At 51.1% G+C, this 15,798-nt stretch overlaps 1 protein-coding gene across 4 annotated transcripts; it reads right to left on the reverse strand.

Moving 5' to 3' along the window:
• Positions 1-427: 427 nt before the first annotated feature.
• Plin1 (perilipin 1) lies at positions 428-14,947 on the reverse strand. 4 transcript variants are annotated; one of them, XM_076545621.1, is made up of 9 exons: positions 14,785-14,947; positions 13,863-13,921; positions 10,392-10,596; positions 8,372-8,454; positions 6,871-7,123; positions 6,168-6,340; positions 3,373-3,573; positions 2,483-2,728; positions 428-1,757 (listed from the first exon to the last, which is right to left on the reverse strand). In XM_076545621.1, exons 2-9 carry the CDS (start codon positions 13,905-13,907, stop codon positions 1,422-1,424), a joined length of 1,542 nt encoding a protein of 513 aa, XP_076401736.1. In that variant the 5' UTR covers positions 13,908-13,921; positions 14,785-14,947; the 3' UTR covers positions 428-1,421. The 4 variants fall into 4 exon arrangements, with proteins under 4 accessions (XP_076401736.1, XP_006970081.1, XP_076401737.1 ...); XM_006970019.4 differs by having other exon boundaries at positions 14,769-14,947; XM_076545622.1 differs by lacking the exon at positions 14,785-14,947 and adding an exon at positions 14,635-14,699.
• Between the last annotated feature and the right edge of the window lie 851 nt (positions 14,948-15,798).

A 15,798-nucleotide genomic window follows, 5' to 3' on the forward strand; every position in this document is an offset into this window, starting at 1 on the left:
CTGTGGTTAAGAGCGCTTATTGCTCTTTCAGAGGACCTGGGGTTTATTCCCAGCACTCCATGGCAGCTCACCACCTATAACTACAGTTCCGGGGGTCCAATGCCCTCGTCTAACCTCCGTGGGCACCAGGCACACACATGGTGCACAGACACATATATGTGAGAAAAACAGTCATACATGAAAAGTTAAAAAAAAAAAAAGTCTTTTTTAAAAGCACAATAAGCATTTAAAATGATGTATTTACCACAGTGGGAAAAGCCTGGAGGGCACTGCCCACGTTTTGGGTAAACAAAGATAGGTGTTTATACACATGTGCTTGCCCAAACAGAGCCTATAACTGGAAGGATCCATAAGAAACCGAACTGTGGCTGTTTTTATGAAAGAGAACTGAGAAATCCAGAAAAGAAAACACACACCTTGCAATGTCTGAATGTTACAAGTGTATTTATGAATGTTCTAGATTGACCAAATATTGACATTTCCAAAAATGGGATTTGGAATGAACAGTGGCTATGAATATGTGCTCTATATAATACACACTATCAGGCTTCAGGTGACCGTTGTTGGCTCCCAGCATCTGGGGTATCAACATTCGAGAGTGACCATATAGGCAGAAGGCAAGAATGATGGCAGGGAAGTGTGGCTGTGAGGAAAAGTTGGTGCTGTAGAGGGCAGACCTGAGGCTCCGCCTGTGCGGGGGAGAGAGACTCAAAAACGGGAACTGTTTTCTAAATAAACACACAAAGGCTTTGGCACCTCCTTGTTCTTTTTAAAGCAGTATGCGGAGAGCCAGGTAATCAGAGGGTCTCAGAGCTCAGCGCTAAAAATGCACTGAGAATTCCTGACATTCAGAGGGAGCTGGCCGGAGTGTGCATCTCCTGGCACTGGAGATGAAACCAGCCTGGGCTGCTTGGGAGAAGGAAGAAGTAAGAAGAAGGAGGAGAAAGGGGGAGGAGGGGGAGAGGAAAGGGGGAGAAGGGGGGAGGTAGGGAAAGGGAAGGAGGAGAGAAAACGAAAAGAAGAAAAGAAACTGATCAACTACTTTTTGGCAATAAATACATGTTCACAGAGAAGGGATATGAATTTTAGAACGGGTCAGGTGTCATTTGGCCACAAGTTTTTCTAAAGTGAGAAATCAAATCAAGCAATTGCTTTTTTAGTTAAAAAAAAGAAAGAAAAGAAAGCCATGAAATGAGAATCGACCACTGCTCTGGTGCCCCTTAAAAACTGCCTGTGATGGGCAAGCCCCCAAAGGATGCTTCAGAAGTGATGGGTGCCTCAACAGCATCGTGGGGATGTGGCTCAGGTTCCCAAGGGGCCACCCTGAAGGAGAGACCCACTTAGAAGTATGATTTCTGTTTCCTTGGGGAGAAGCGACCCTCCTACGGGGCGGCTCTGGGGCGAGCAGGGGCACAGACCGCTCAGCTCTTTTTGCGCAGCTGGTTGTACTGTGCGCGACCCAGGATGGGCTCCATGACGCTGGGCCGGAAGAAGCTGTCGCTGACTCGGCGTGCAGGCTTCTCCCGGGGCATGGCCAGGAATCCGGGACGGCCCGAAGTCTCCGCCTTGTCTTCCAGACCGGGACAGGAGGGCATGCTGAGCCCCCGCGCGCTGCGCAAGCCGCGGGGCTGGCCGGGACGCTGCGCGGACTCGGGACTGGCGGGCCGCGCTCCGGACCCCTTGCGCTCGGCCTCTGCAGGCAGGTTATCGATGTCTCTGAATTCGCTCTCCGGCTCCATCAGGGACAGCCTGGGAAGCTGATAGCCGGACACTCTTGTTAGGGAATCCCTCTGCTAGGAGTCACGGCCCTTTCTATGGCGTTTAGCCTAGTTCCCCCGGGGGGCGGCCATCACAAGGGCACAGACTGGGGTGTAGGCTACCAGGATGGGGGCATCCGGGAGACCCCTGAGGTTCTAAGGACTCTGGTCGCCTCTGGTGGTGGGAGGAGTCCCCCTCCTTGAAGCATGCCACCCCTCCCAGTTTCAATGATTAACCTTTCCCCTGGCCAACTCTAGGGGCACCTCCTGTTTCATCAAGTTCTCCCTCAGCCTGCTCAACTTGTAACTTCCTTTGGAGAGGGTCTCAGGGATTCCCAAAAAGATGGCATGAGTCTTGGCTTTTTTTCGCCCTACTGTCCCTGGAAGGCACAGCCTATCGCTCAAGGTGCCCTGAAAGTTTATTGCAAGCCCTTCCTCTAGGAGCTGAAGGGGGAGGGCTGAGCCACTAGGGACTCATGAACCAATGACTCCGTCATCAAATGGGAGGCACAATGTAGGGGAGAGGTCTGAGGCCAGGGCTGGGAACATCTGTACTCTGGGCGGGGAAAGATCAGGGTGTAGGAAGAAGGTTTTGAGTACTGGAGATTGGAGAAGGGTCTCCATGGGCAGGAAAACAAGGGGGCGGGGTGGGGGTGGGGTGGGGTCCTAACACCTCCTTCAGTCAAATCTACCCTGGGAGAAGGTGGCCCTGGGGTGGGACTCACCGGCACATAGTGTACCACGGTGTCTACCACGTTATCAGTGACACCCTTCAGGGCGTCGGAGAGGGACATGGCCCTCCCTTTGGTGGAGGAGGCAGCCTGGGCTGGGGTGAGGTGCAGGATCCTTCCCACGGTGCCCAGCACGGCCGCAGGTGCCCACGTCACTGCTGAGATGGTGCTCCGGAGAGTCTTCTGCATGGTGTGTACCACGCCACCCAGCAGGCCTCTCGGGGTGGGCAGGGCTGTCACCTGTGGGCCAGAGAACCGTTAGCCCCTGCCCTGCATCCGCTCCTCTGACCCTTTCCCTAACCACCAGAGCTGGAGGGGAAACAGGACACAAAATAGAGAGGGAGGGAGGGGGGAGGGGGGAGGGGGAAGAAGGGAGATCTGGGGAGAGAGAAAACAACAACAACAACAATAAATAAATAAACAAAAACTAACTAGGCCTGGGTCTGTCCCTAGCTGTGGGTAGTGTGGCCTTGGGCAAGTCATTTCTTCTCTCTGAACCCCAGTTTCTTCATCTGCAAAATGGAGCAGCAATCCCCACCCTGCCTCCTTTTATGGGTGTCGTGGAGCCCGCTGAGTGACACGGCGATCCTTAGTTGGCTGTGAATTTGGGGGTGACTGGGGACAGCGTTCCCAGTTTGTTTGTTTGTTTTTTTGAGACAGGGTTTCTCTGTGTAGTTTTAGAGCCTGTCCTGGGACTAGGCTCTGTAGACCAGGCTGGACTCGAAATCACTGAGGTCCGCCTGCCTCTGCCTCCTGAGTGCTGGGATTAAAGGTGTGCGCCACCACCGCCCGGCTGGCACAGCGTTCTTTACTCTACCCGGCTCCTCTGCTTCTCACCCCCACCCGCGGGCTGCGAGGCCTTAGGCTCTCGCGAGCTTCGTCACCTCTCTGAGCATGCTCTCTTCAGCCTCTGATCCCTCCTCTTCCTCCTCATCGTCCGTCTCCTCCCCCTCCGTGTCGGTCTGGTCCTCATGGCTTTCATCCTGGGAGGCGGCTAAGTTGTGCAGCCAGGGCACGCGTACCTCACTCTGCCGTCGGGACACCACCTGCATGGCCGCCGATGCACCCCACTGGGCCAGGCTGCTCTGAGGGAGGATGGCAGCAGACAGATGGCTCAGTGGACCCCTCTAGGCTGTAAGGCCCTTATCACAGGAGCAGGGGCAGCGGTGGAGAAGGAGGGCCTACCCCACAGGGTTTGGGGGTTGTTTGTTTTTTTTTTTTTTTTTTTTTTTTGGTTTTTCAAGACAGGGTTTCTCTGTGTAGCTTTGCGCCTTTTCCTGGAGCTCACTTGGTAGCCCAGGCTGGCCTCGAACTCACAGAGATCCGCCTGCCTCCGCCTCCCGAGTGCTGGGATTAAAGGCGTGCGCCACCAACGCCCGGCCTTTTTTTCTTTCTTTATTTCATTTTATCTGTATGCATGGGCACCCACTGTGTGCCTGGTGCCCACAGGGGTCAGGAGAGAGCATCAGATTTCCTGGAACTGGAGTTACCGGTGGCTGTGAGCCACCATGTGGGTGCTGGGAACTGAACTTGGGTCCTCTGCCAGAGCAACGAGTGTTCTTAACCACTGAGCCGTCCAGCCAGCCTCTCCCCAAGCGTTTTAATTAGTAATATCTTACCACTGAAGGCACACATCGTTAGCATAGAGCGCTGTGACTTTTTGTGAGCATACCCTATGTAGCTGTAGCGGATCAAGACAGAGACTATTTCAACACTCCAAGATTCTCATGACTCTTCCGTCTGCATTCCCCAGTCTGGGACCCCCTTCTGACTTCACAGCCACACACTCATTTTGGCTGTTCTCTTTTCTTTTTAGTGTTGAGGTGGAATCCAGGGCCCTTCCATATAAACGTTGAGCTTGTACCCCCAACCTTGGTGATTATTTATTTATATTTATTTTTGAGACAAGGTCTTACTATGTAGCCCTGGCCGGCAGGAACTCACTATGTAGACCAGGCTGGCCTTAAACTTGCAGCGATCCCCCACCACGCCCACCCCCACCCACCCCCGTCTTGCTTCTCAAGAGACTCAATTCTCAGCTCCTGAGGGTTGTCTTTTGACCTCAGCACAGGAGCTACCGTAGCACGTAGCACGCCTCCACCCCCAGCTCAGAATGGGGGGGGACGGCACACAGAGTGATGATAGGTAAAGCCAAACTTGAAAAAGAGTACCACTCACTTCCCGGCGTGATGGGAAACACTTGCAATCCCAACACTTGTAAGGTTGAGGCAGGAGGATTGCCACAAATTCAGGGCTAACCTGGGCTACAGAATGAAACCCTATCTCAAAAAAAAAATTAGTCAATTAAAGTTTAAAAAATAGCTGGGTGGTGGTGGTGCACGCCTTTAATCCCAGCACTTGGGAGGCAGAGCCAGGAGGATCTCTGTGAGTTCGAGGCCAGACTGGTCTACAGAGTGAGATCGAAGGCAGGCACCAAAACTACACAGGGAAACCTTGTCTCGAAAAATAAATAAATAAATAAATAAATAAATAAATAAATAAATAAATAAATAAATAAATAAATAAGTAAAAGGACCTGTCACATGACTGAAAAGCAGGCACTTCCTGCTGGCTCCTGGGCTTTCTCTTCTTACAGCTCTGTGGGTGTGTGACCTCAGGTAAGCTAGGCAAGTGCTCCACCACCGAGCTACAGCCCAGCCCAGACCCCACCTCCGTGTTCTAATTGTTTCATTTGTCTCTGGTTTTCTGTTTTTGTTTTGTTTTGTTCTTTTGTCTGTGGGTCTTTTGCTGTTGTCTTTTGAAATGGGGTCTCACCATACAGCTCTGGGTAGTCTGGAACTCACTCTATAGACAAGGCTGGTCTCAAACTTGAAAAAATCCTCCTGCCTCTGCCTCCTAAGTGTGGAGATTATTAGTATGTGCTTTTACATGCCTGACTTTAACTCGTCTCTTTCTCTCTCTTTCTTTCTTTCTTTCTTTCTTTCTTTCTTTCTTTCTTTCTTTCTTTCTTTCTTTCTTTCTTTCTTTCTCTCTCTCTTTCTTTCCTTCCTTCCTTCCTTCCTTCCTTCCTTCTTTCTTTCTTTCTTTCTCTCTCTCTCTCTCTCTCTCTCTCTCTCTCTCTCTCTCTCTCTCTCTTCCTTCCTTCCTTCCTTCCTTTCCTTTTTTCCCCCTCTTAGTTTCCCACTAAGTTCCTTATTCTAAAAACCCCAGCCTGAGCCCAGCTCTCTGAAGGGCCCCATTTAAAGACCCAGGTGAGAAGCAGCTTGGCCTGGGTGTAATGAGAAAGTCAAGAGTCCTAGAAGGAAAGGCTGGAAAACTGCCCAGTCAGGGGCGAGGGCTAATGGGACTCCTGTCCACTGGACAGGATTTTTGTGATTCTTTGTTTTGTTTATTTGTTTATGGGGGACACTTCTACTATTTTAAAAGCAAATGGGGGTGGGAAGTCCTCCGTAAGAGGTCTACTTGGGATCATGAAGGCTGGGAGTCAGGGAGACTCCGAGGGAGGGTGGGGGAGACAGAAGAGGGTGGTGGGGCAGGACCACACCTCAGTTTGTGTTCTGTCCTTTGCCTTCTCCCATGGCCTGGGCAATTAGTCCACCACCCTCTTAAGACCCCTGTCTTTATGTCTAAAGTCCCAACCCAGCTTGAAGGCTGTTCCCAAGACAGAGGGACTGGGAAACCCCAGAGCAGGGCCAGGCAGAGCTCTGAGCAGACTCACCAAGGGTGCCACCCCCGGGATCCACATGGCCAGAGAGTGGCCCTGCTTCAGGGCCCAAGCAGTGGTCTGCATGGTGTGTCGAGAGAGAGTGTTGGCCAGGTTGCTGACCCTCCTCGCGAGGCTCGGTTTGACCTTGGGAGCCTTCTGGGCCCGCTGCCGTCCAGAACCCGGGGCTAGAAAAAAGATATGAAAGAAAAGAGATCAAAAGGGGCCTGAGGGGCCTGGAGAGACGGCTCAGAGGTTAATAGCTCTTGCCACTCTTTAGAGAACTTGAATTCAATTCCCAGCATCAATATGGTAGGTCACGGCCATCTGTACCTCCTGTTCCGGGGGATCCAAAGTCCTCCTCTGGCTCTCACAGGCAGCATTCACACACATGGTGTACACCCATACAAGCAGTCAAAACACTCAGACACATAAAATTTTGAAAGAGTAAATAAAATAGAAAATGGACTCGGGGTTGTGCCTTGGGCTGGAAAACAATCGCCTTCCTTCTACCACACCCCCTCTGGTGATAGCCAATGCCAGATCTTCCCTCTTACATCTGGGGTGGAGGGACTAAGGACTGAGATCCTCTGGAGCTTCGGAGGGGCATTCCCTGTGCCAGAGCAAGGCCAATAAGACCTGTGGTCTCTCATTGATCCTCGGGTGCCGAGCGGCCAGCTGGTTCCCAGGGTAGCCAGCCAGTCTGAAGGGCAGTTACCTGATTCCTCCTTGGAAGGTGGCAGGAGGAACTCTACCACCTTCTCAATGCTGCCCAGAGCCAGATCAGCCCCTCCAGAGGCCAGTCGGCCAACTCGGGTGTTGGCAGCATATTCCGCTGTCTCTTTCGCCATCCCCAAGGCAAGCTCGCAGCTGGCCAGGACCTTGTCAGAAGTGCTTGCGATGGGCACACTGATGCTGTTCCTGGCGCTTCGAAGGCGGGTAGAGATGGTGCCTTTCAGTTCAGAGGCAATCTGAGGAGGGTGGGGAGACAGTCAACTGTGTGAGTTTCCTCACAAGGTCCTGAGCCCAGCTCTCTGGAGGGCCCCATTTAAAGACCCAGGCACACTGGGCCATGGCAGTACACACTTGTAATACAAGGGCTGGCGGCTGAGACAGAAGGATCACCATGGGTTTGGTGCTATCTTTGGCTACATAGTGAGTTCCAGACCAGCCTGGGCTACAGCATGATATTATCCTGTCTAAAAATTAAAAAAAAAAAAAAAAAAGACCAGGCACCGGCAAGACTATGTGAATATGTGGGAAAGAAAAAGGCCACCTCAGTCTCCTGGCTTCTCCACACTGTGTGAAGAAGCCCCAAAGCCTCCCTGGTGACACCAGTCCTGATACCCTCCTTCACATAAGGCACCCCTCTAGCTGTCCCTCGACACACTGTTCACACGGATTGATCGGCATGACTGACCCTCCTACAGATTTAATGCTGGAGTAATTTGCCTTCTTCCTCCTGAGACCCTGGGAGCTCCTCTGTGACAAAGTTGACTTGGTCTGGAGCACTAGACAGGTGACCAGCTGACCCCTGGTGGTCTCCACCTCAGGCTGTGTTTACTCATCTGCACAGTGAGGGTAGCTGAGTCCCGTCACCAAGGATGACCCGAGAGGGCTCCATGAGGCCCATGCTGTGGCCGTTGGCAAGGGCAGGGTGCAGGGCGCAGGGCGCAGGGGAGATTGGTAGGACAGACCGGTGGTTGGTCAGTAATACAGAGGAGGTCATAGGCCTTACTGAAGCCAGCACTGGATAAGGTAGTTAAAGGCTTGGCCAGGGAAAAGTGACTCGTTTAGTCTCATGGTCCCTAAAGGGTTGGATCTCAAGGCCATGTATGCAATCCTGAGATCCCAGTGACTGAGACCCAAGATCGAAGGTAGCTGTTATCACCACAGTCCTGTGCGAACCCACAGAGTCCCAGACCCCACGGCCACGGTATCAGAAGGCTGCGCAATGACAGAGGGGCCATGTTGGGGTTAGCCCTTCCTTCCCCTTGAGGACCATGAAAGTGTCTGTCTGAGCTTATCTGAGGCATGTACTTGCTGTCCCAGACACCCCGACTCTACTGGGCCCCACAGAAAGAGGAAGAGGGGTCTCCATTTGCCCAAGAGGGTGCTCATCCCATGAGCACACAAAGTCACACAGCCAGGGCATCAGCTGTTCTGAGAGGAGGTCAATAAGAGAGCGTAGGGAGCACCAGAGGAGCGGGAGGACTCACCTTTTCTGGAGGGTATTGAAGGGCCGGAATCTTTTCCTCCAGGTGGTCCAGGCCTCTGCAGGCCAACTCATTGGCAGCTGTGACTGAAAGGGAAGGGCTGGGTTGGGTGGATCCCTACTCCCCTCCCGAGGAATTAATAGTGGCCTCCATCTCAAAGGAGGTACATTGGGGCCCCCAGATCCCAGCCCTGCTGTCCAGGGACCAGAGATTCTGCTATATTTAGCTCCCATGTACTTATGACTCCTTGAGGGCAGGGTCATTTTGGAATCCGTAAGACCTGCACCCAAAGCCTTGCGCCTGCTCAGCACGTGGCTTTAGCAAGTCCCCTCTGTCTGAACACCAGGTTAGGCTCACACGGACCCTATTCTTTACCGCCAGGGCCCTGGGCAGTAGCTCTCTGCTGCCTCCTGCTGTCAGGAGCCGGAACCGTCAGCCTCTGTGTTTGTAAAGTGACGGCAGCCTCTATGAACCACCGCCAAATGCTGTTCTCTCCCCGCCCAATCTCCCTCCCTGTTCATTGTTCTGGAAGGGTGTGAGGACGTGAGAGAACCCATGTGGGAGTGAGGCAGGTGGCACCAGGGCCTCGGCAGAGGCCTCGGGGGTACCAGGCCTAGGCTTGCTTAGTCCTGGAGATGACTGATTCACAGCCACAGCCAGAGCAGCTCCAGATTGACCCTGGAACCAGTTTTAACCCCCGGCGGTCAAGATGGCCACAGCTGAAAGGAGCCACAGGGAAGAGACAGAAGTTGACTTGAGGAGTGAGATAAGGCTCCCGGAGGATGCAGATGTTTCCCGGGGGAGACTGCCATGGTCTGCTGAGGACGCAGGCTCTGTGATCAAGGCCATGGAAGGCGCAGGTTTAAAGGTTATTTATAGATGGCTCTTTCGTATTTCTTTAAAACAGCAAAGAGCCGGGTGGTGGTGGCACACGCCTTTAATCCCAGCACTCGAGAGGCAGGCGGATCTCTGTGAGTTCGAGGCCAGCCTGGTCTCCAAAGCGAGTTCCAGGAAAGGCGCAAAGCTACACAGAAACCCTGTCTCGAAAAAACAGCAAAGAGCCCAGATGACTCTGGCTGTCTTCTGATTGGACAGAATGAGGGCATTCGTGAGGGCTAGCCTAGGGCTTGTGGTATTTTTATTATTATTATCATTAACTGCATGTGTTTTTCTTGGACAACTTTATACGCATGCATAATGCATTTTTCTCACTCACGTCCCCACATGCATCTTCTCTTATCTGTCTCCCATCCTGGCCGGCCCCCATGTCTGTTTCTCACGTCCCTGTCATTTCGCTTTGTTTTGTGACCCACTGAATTTAACCAGGGCCATCTATGCGACCATGGATTTGAAATGGAGCCTTTAAGTCTTCCTTGCCTGGTTGCTGGGTGGAACTCTCGCATCCCCAAAATCTATCAGGATGATAGAAGATGCTAGACTTCCCGGTGCTGCTGAGATTTCCCTCAAGCCTGTGAAGAGCTGGTTCTTGGAGACGGTATTTTCTGTTGGAGGCAGGATAATGGAGACAGACTGACCCTTGTTTCTGCCCCTCAGGACCCTGCCTGGGAGCTCTCGACTGCCCCACCTGCCCCACCGGTACCAGCAGCAGCGGGGTGAAGGGGCTTTCTCTTTCCTTGGTGCCCTTCTGCCCTGCTAGGTCGGCTGTCACTGAGACTCTGCTCCTTCTGCTGTATTTGGAGTCGGGGTGGCTCCACACTCACCACTGCTCCCTTAGGTCTGCCCATCCTTCCCCCTGAAAATTCTTTGGCTGTCATTGTTAGCCGAGGATGCCCCAGCCTGGGCTACAGCTGAGGCATGTATAGACCCAAAGAGATCTGCGCCTGTGCCTCTATATCTGCAGATGAGAAGATCAGGAAGTTGGATATAGGCAAGTAAGGGAGGTGGTCAGGGAGGTGGACAAGCAAGCTGTGAGATGGTCAGACAGACGGACAAGCAGACAGGCAGACATGCAATGAGGATCAGTGGGACAGGCAGGCTGCTGCCAAGTTCTGGGAGAACTCACACTGGGTGGACAGCCGGCGGACCACCGGCTCCATGCTCCAGGCAGCCAGATTGCTGGCACCCTGTACACCCTTCTCGTAGGCATTGCACACAGAGGCCACCAGGGGGTGGGCCTCTTTGGTGCTGTTGTAGGTCTTCTGGAAGCACTCACAAGTGCCGCTCACCACAGGCAGTTGCAGGACTCTGTGCAGCACATTCTCCTGCTCCTGTCAGCAAAGAGACTGTTAGATCCTCTCACCCCCACTCAAGCGCCCTGCAAGCTGACTCTAGCTAGGGGTCATGCATGCCGTTTGTGAGGCCAGCCCGAGTCTAAAGGAAACAAGGTGTCTCTGAATGGTCCAGTCACGGAAAAGGAGAGCCTGCCTGCCATGCCTTCCTGGTCACTGCCTAGACTCTGGAAAACCCCTGAGGCGATCTGTGTTCTCTGGGGACCAAGCCAAATCCCATCCCCCCTCCCAGGTCGCTCCTCTTAGACTGACTGCCCAGAGCAAGTGAATGTACCTGTTGGGGGTTTTAGTCCACCTTCAACTTGGTGGCTTCATCTAAACACTTTCATTGTCTTTCTGGGATGCTGAGCCCATGTCTATAAATGCCGAATCACTGCCAAACAGGCTCGCCTTCCCTCCCACATCCCTTTCCGCTTGGTAGAATATTATTATTCTCTCACTATCACCTCCTCTGTGAGACAGGATCTCAAGTAGCCCTCGCTGGCCTTGAACTCACTACTTAGCTAAGGATGACCTTGAACAACCAGTCCCACTGACTCCTCCTCCCAAGTGCTGGGATTATAAACAAGAGTCACCATGGCCAGCTTTTGACTCTCCTCCATCATGGCTGCGTCTGTCCTTGGGTTGTCTCTACACCTGTCACCCTGCCGTGGTGATGTGTGTATTCCTCCTTTCTCCTGGAAGAATGTCCTCTACTTCCCCAATGCCTGTCTAAAAGCCTGACCCTGGAGAAATGAGCCATACATGGGGCTGTGCCTTGTAGAATGTGTAAGCTCTTCTTTTTTTAAACTTGGGGGTGGGGGGCAGGGACAGGATTTCACTGCGTAGCCTTGACTGTCCTGGATCTTGCTCTGTAGACCAGGCTGGCCTCGAACTCACAGAGATCTGCCTGCCTCTGCCTCCCCAGTGCTGGGATTAAAGGTGTGCACCACCACCACCACCACCACCACCACCACCACCACCACCACCACCACCCATGGGCTCTTCTTAACTACACAGAATAGCAGGATCTAGGCTTCTTGGGGCTCCTCAGCAAGAATCCTTTCCAGAAAGTCTCACTACACTTGTATTTGGATATCTCCTTGGGTGGGCTTGATGCCTTCACAGAGTGGCTGGTCCCCTTGTTGGATAACTTTGCTGAGCTGAAGCCTGCCTCCACACACTGTCTCCACCCTACTGGAACAACCCTGAACAAATCTGCTTCACCTTTTATATGTCGCCCCATCCCAAGTCAGGGGTGACTCTCTGCAAAGGTACCTTCTCCATAGAAAATAAATACATTTCCTATCTTAGTTTATGAATGGGTCACACAATGGGCTTGTGACCCTTTCCTCCTGACATTCGAGGATTTGGCATAGCCTTCCTTAAAACACAGCACTCCATTTTTAAGTTGGGACTCCAGTGAGTCTGAGCCTTTGGGGTGTACTGTAGTTATCTCTTCTTATTGGGAGGTCATACTCTGACCAAAGCATTTTGCTTTGTCAGCAGTTACATAATTTAACTTTAGAGAGTAGAAAAAGACCAATCTTTGAGTGAAAGAATAATTCTGGTCATGTAGTAGGAAGCAACATTTACTAGAGGCCATTATGCGCCAGGACACCAGTTGGGGCGCCTTGATTTCAATCCTAACAGTAGTTCGCTGTTTGAAGTATTTGAGGTTCAGAGAGAAGATAGGATTTACCCAAGATCGAACAGACAGTGAATAGTAGATCCAGGACTTCAGTCAGGTTTGATTCGATTTCGTGTGTTTTTGAGATAGGGTCTCACTGGGTATGGTGGCACATATCTTTAATCCCAGCATTTGGGAGGTGGAGGCAGGCAGATCTTTGTGAGTTCCAGGCCAGTCTGGTCTATAAAGTGAATTCTAGGACAGCCAGGACTGCAACACAGAGAACCCTTGTCTCAGAAAACAAAAACAAAACGAAAGATAGGGTCTCATCTAGTCCAGACTGGCCTTAAATTCACTATGTAACCAAGGCTGGCCTGCAGCACCTGATTCTCCTGCCTCTGCTTCCCGAGTCCTGAGTTTATGAGCATGTGTTACCATATTGGACTGTTTCCAAGTCAGGTTTGAAACGGAATATATGGAATTTGCTTCCAACTAAATTAAGATAAAATAAATGAATGATTGGGCAAGGATGAGGCAGATTGACCGTGGATTCTTGGCTTTTGGGATTAGTCAAAAATAACTGGGACCTTGTATTCTTTTGCCTAGTCTTATGAACGTTAAGAATTGTCCATACAAGAAGTGTGAACCAGCTCTTCAGGGTTGACCCATCTGCTCCAGTTCTGTGTGACTGTAGATGCAGCCAGCCTGTGACATACTCTGCTTGCAGGAAGTCAAGTTAGCCACCAAGGAGACCCATTTGGGCCCCGGGACAAAACAGCCACACTATTTTAGCTTTTCACCCTACAGGTGAGTCAGATATCAGAAGGAGAAAAGGATTTGGACTACATGATGAAACATTCTCTTTCACATTTTGAACAGTGCTTTCAAGGGTTATTCTGGACAAAGCCAAAGGAGTAACGGGCTGGGAATGGAAGAAACCACCAACCGTTAAGAAGACATAACATTTCTTGTGACCCATTTACATTCCTCTTACGATTTAGTATGAAACAAGGCGGTTATCCCTAGTACAGAGGTTCCTTAAAGCCTAATTTGGGATCAGTTTAGTTTCCTAAACTAAGGGTCATAGCTCTGAATTTCACTATCTGAACTGTACCCAAATCAGAGAGGTCTTGGCAAAACATATCAAGGACATATAAAAATATCATAATTACTTAAAATCCTGGTGAAAACCAGGCCAGAGATAAATGCTGGACACACTGACTGTCTAGTTTATTCCCAGGCACGGCAGCATAGGCAGCACATTGCAGGTTTTGGTCACAGGCTAAAGCCACAGAATACATGGGCTCCATATGGCATGCATGTTCTTCTGGGTGGTGGACTTTTGCCTCAGGGTTTAGGACATGGCAATTTCTTTCCCTGTCTCTCCTTAGCCTCCAGCCAGCATTCCTACCCGTTTCTCCAAGGCTCTTAGACCATCATAGGCATCATCTCTTTCTTCCAGTTCCCCCAGACACCCCTGTTAACAGTGGCAAGGGCAGCGATAATAAGATGGAGTCAGTGGATTCGGAACATAAGGTAGACACGTCTTGCCTGAGGTCCCCTGGCTCTCGCTCTGTCCTCACTCTTCCTCCCTTGGTTACCCATTCCCCATCTCAACTGAGCCCAGGTTACTTACAGGGAGGTCTCCGTCCACCAGGGTTGGGCCCTTGTTCATGGCCATCCTTCCTCTTCAGGCTGCAAAGCAGAGTCCCAGGTCCATCAGAAGTCCACAGACTTGCAATCCACAAAGTGGCTCCCCTACCTCTCACAGCCACCCCACCAGCCACCTGGGAGCTCAGCTGTCCTAGGGTGGAGGTTGAATGCCACAAACAAGAGGCCACTCCTTGGAGTCCCAACACAATGAGTCTCCTAGTCTGCTCAAAATGAGCTCCATAGTCCGCTCAAAATTGATGTTGTTTTTTTTTAAGGGTTCAAGATAAAAGAAAATGTAGGTAATTAGCCAAAGATAATGAACTAATGAAAGAAAAGCTTTAGGGCCGGGCGTTGGTGGCGCACACCTTTAATCCCAGCACTGGGGAGGCAGAGGCAGGCGGATCTTTGTGAGTTTGAGGCCAGCCTGGTCTACAGAGGGAGATCCAGGAAAGGCGCAAAGCTATACAGAGAAACCCTGTCTTGAGAAACCAAAAAAAAAAAAAGAAAAGAAAAGAAAAAGAAAAAAAAAAAAAAGAAGAAAGAAAAAAAGAAAGAAAAGCTTTAGGATGACATCTGGGGCTCTTAAACCAGAGTCCAAGAGAGACAAAAGAATGAGTGCTGGGTAGAGTTTAATTTTTTTTTCATGATAAAAGTCTAGTTAATTACAATTTCCCTCTATTGCCAGCGGATAAGGCTTCTCCCAGAGAACTGTCCCAGGATCCGCCAATGGCCACTCTGTGTGCTGGTCTTTCCACCTGTGTCTTTTCCTCAGTGGTCTCCCTGCAGAGCTCCGTGTCCCTTGGTAATGTCCCCATCTGCCCTTGCTCTCAGCCCCTTCCCTTTTAAAGCAGCCAGGTAAGGCCGGGACGCCCGAGGACCCCACACTCACTGCAGCCGACAGCCACCTCAGTCTCGGAAAACCCAGCTGCAGAACGTCTCCTCCACAGAAGCAGCTCCAGCCACTCCAGGGAATCTTGGGCAATGCCTCACAGACCTCCCAGCTGGAGGAGGGCAAAGAGGAAGAGAAAGCTGGGCCGGCCCTTTGCCATAGCCGTCTGGCCCAGGATGTCCCCTGGACTCATCCTAGCTCCTATGGGGGATGCTTAGCCAATGACGAGGCGGCTCACAGAGCTGAAGGAGTCCTGTGCCAGACCCCTGAGACAATAGTTCCAGAATATTCCTGGCTTTCAATTGACAAAAACTGCTTTCCATGAAGAAGGTACTGGTATTTATGTCATTCAACTCTTAAGATCAAAGTTCCATGCAATTCTGTCATCTTTGATTCCTTTCCCCCAAAGTTTCTATGGAACAGTATTCCCATAGACTGTCTCCCATCCTTTGTCTGCTAGCGAGGATGACTATTGAACAGCATGATCCAAACCCACACAGGGATGCGGTTCAGCTTACTGTATTAGTCTATGACTACCAGGAGAAATTACCCACCCGCAAAGAAGACAAGACAGAGTCCTTAGTAATCTGGGCTCTGGGAGAATGGTTTTAACCTCTGTACATCTCCAAAGTTAAAGAAAATATGTTGAAGCTGATTGTGGTAGTATGGACCAGTAATCCCAGCACTCAGGATGCCGAGGCAGGATGGATGGGCAACCCGAGCTACATAGCAAAATCATGTCTCAAAACGCTAGGGGCTGAGGCAGGGCTGAGGCAGAGCTCAGTGGCGGAGTGCTTGCCTAGCTTTGAAGGCCCTGGATTTGATCTTCAGCATTGAGGAAAGAAACAGTTTGGGGATGGGTGTGAAACTTTACCTAGCCTAAGATACTACCAGAACAGGAAGAAGGAGAATCACTGGGTTTTGTTCACCTAAGTCTGGAAAAGTCATGGTATTAATGAGTTTTGATTTTTTTTTTTTTTTTTTTTTTTGCCAACCAGTAGCACCCAGACAGCTGAGAACTTTTAGCATG

The sequence above is a fragment of the Peromyscus maniculatus genome, chromosome 1 (genome assembly GCF_049852395.1).
Source record: "Peromyscus maniculatus bairdii isolate BWxNUB_F1_BW_parent chromosome 1, HU_Pman_BW_mat_3.1, whole genome shotgun sequence".
Classification (NCBI taxonomy): domain Eukaryota; kingdom Metazoa; phylum Chordata; class Mammalia; order Rodentia; family Cricetidae; genus Peromyscus; species Peromyscus maniculatus.

What these genes read in the sequence shown, in the direction of transcription:
- Plin1 (XM_076545621.1), bottom strand. Translation starts at nt 13,907, where the DNA reads ATGGCCATGAACAAGGGCCCAACCCTGGTGGACGGAGACCTCCCT. An exon ending in TTCAATACCCTCCAGAAAAG is followed by an intron (nt 7,124 to 8,371) that starts GTGAGTCCTCCC and finishes CACCCTCCTCAG; the next exon opens with ATTGCCTCTGAACTGAAAGG. An exon ending in AAGAGAGCATGCTCAGAGAG is followed by an intron (nt 2,729 to 3,372) that starts GTGACGAAGCTC and finishes TCTGGCCCACAG; the next exon opens with GTGACAGCCCTGCCCACCCC.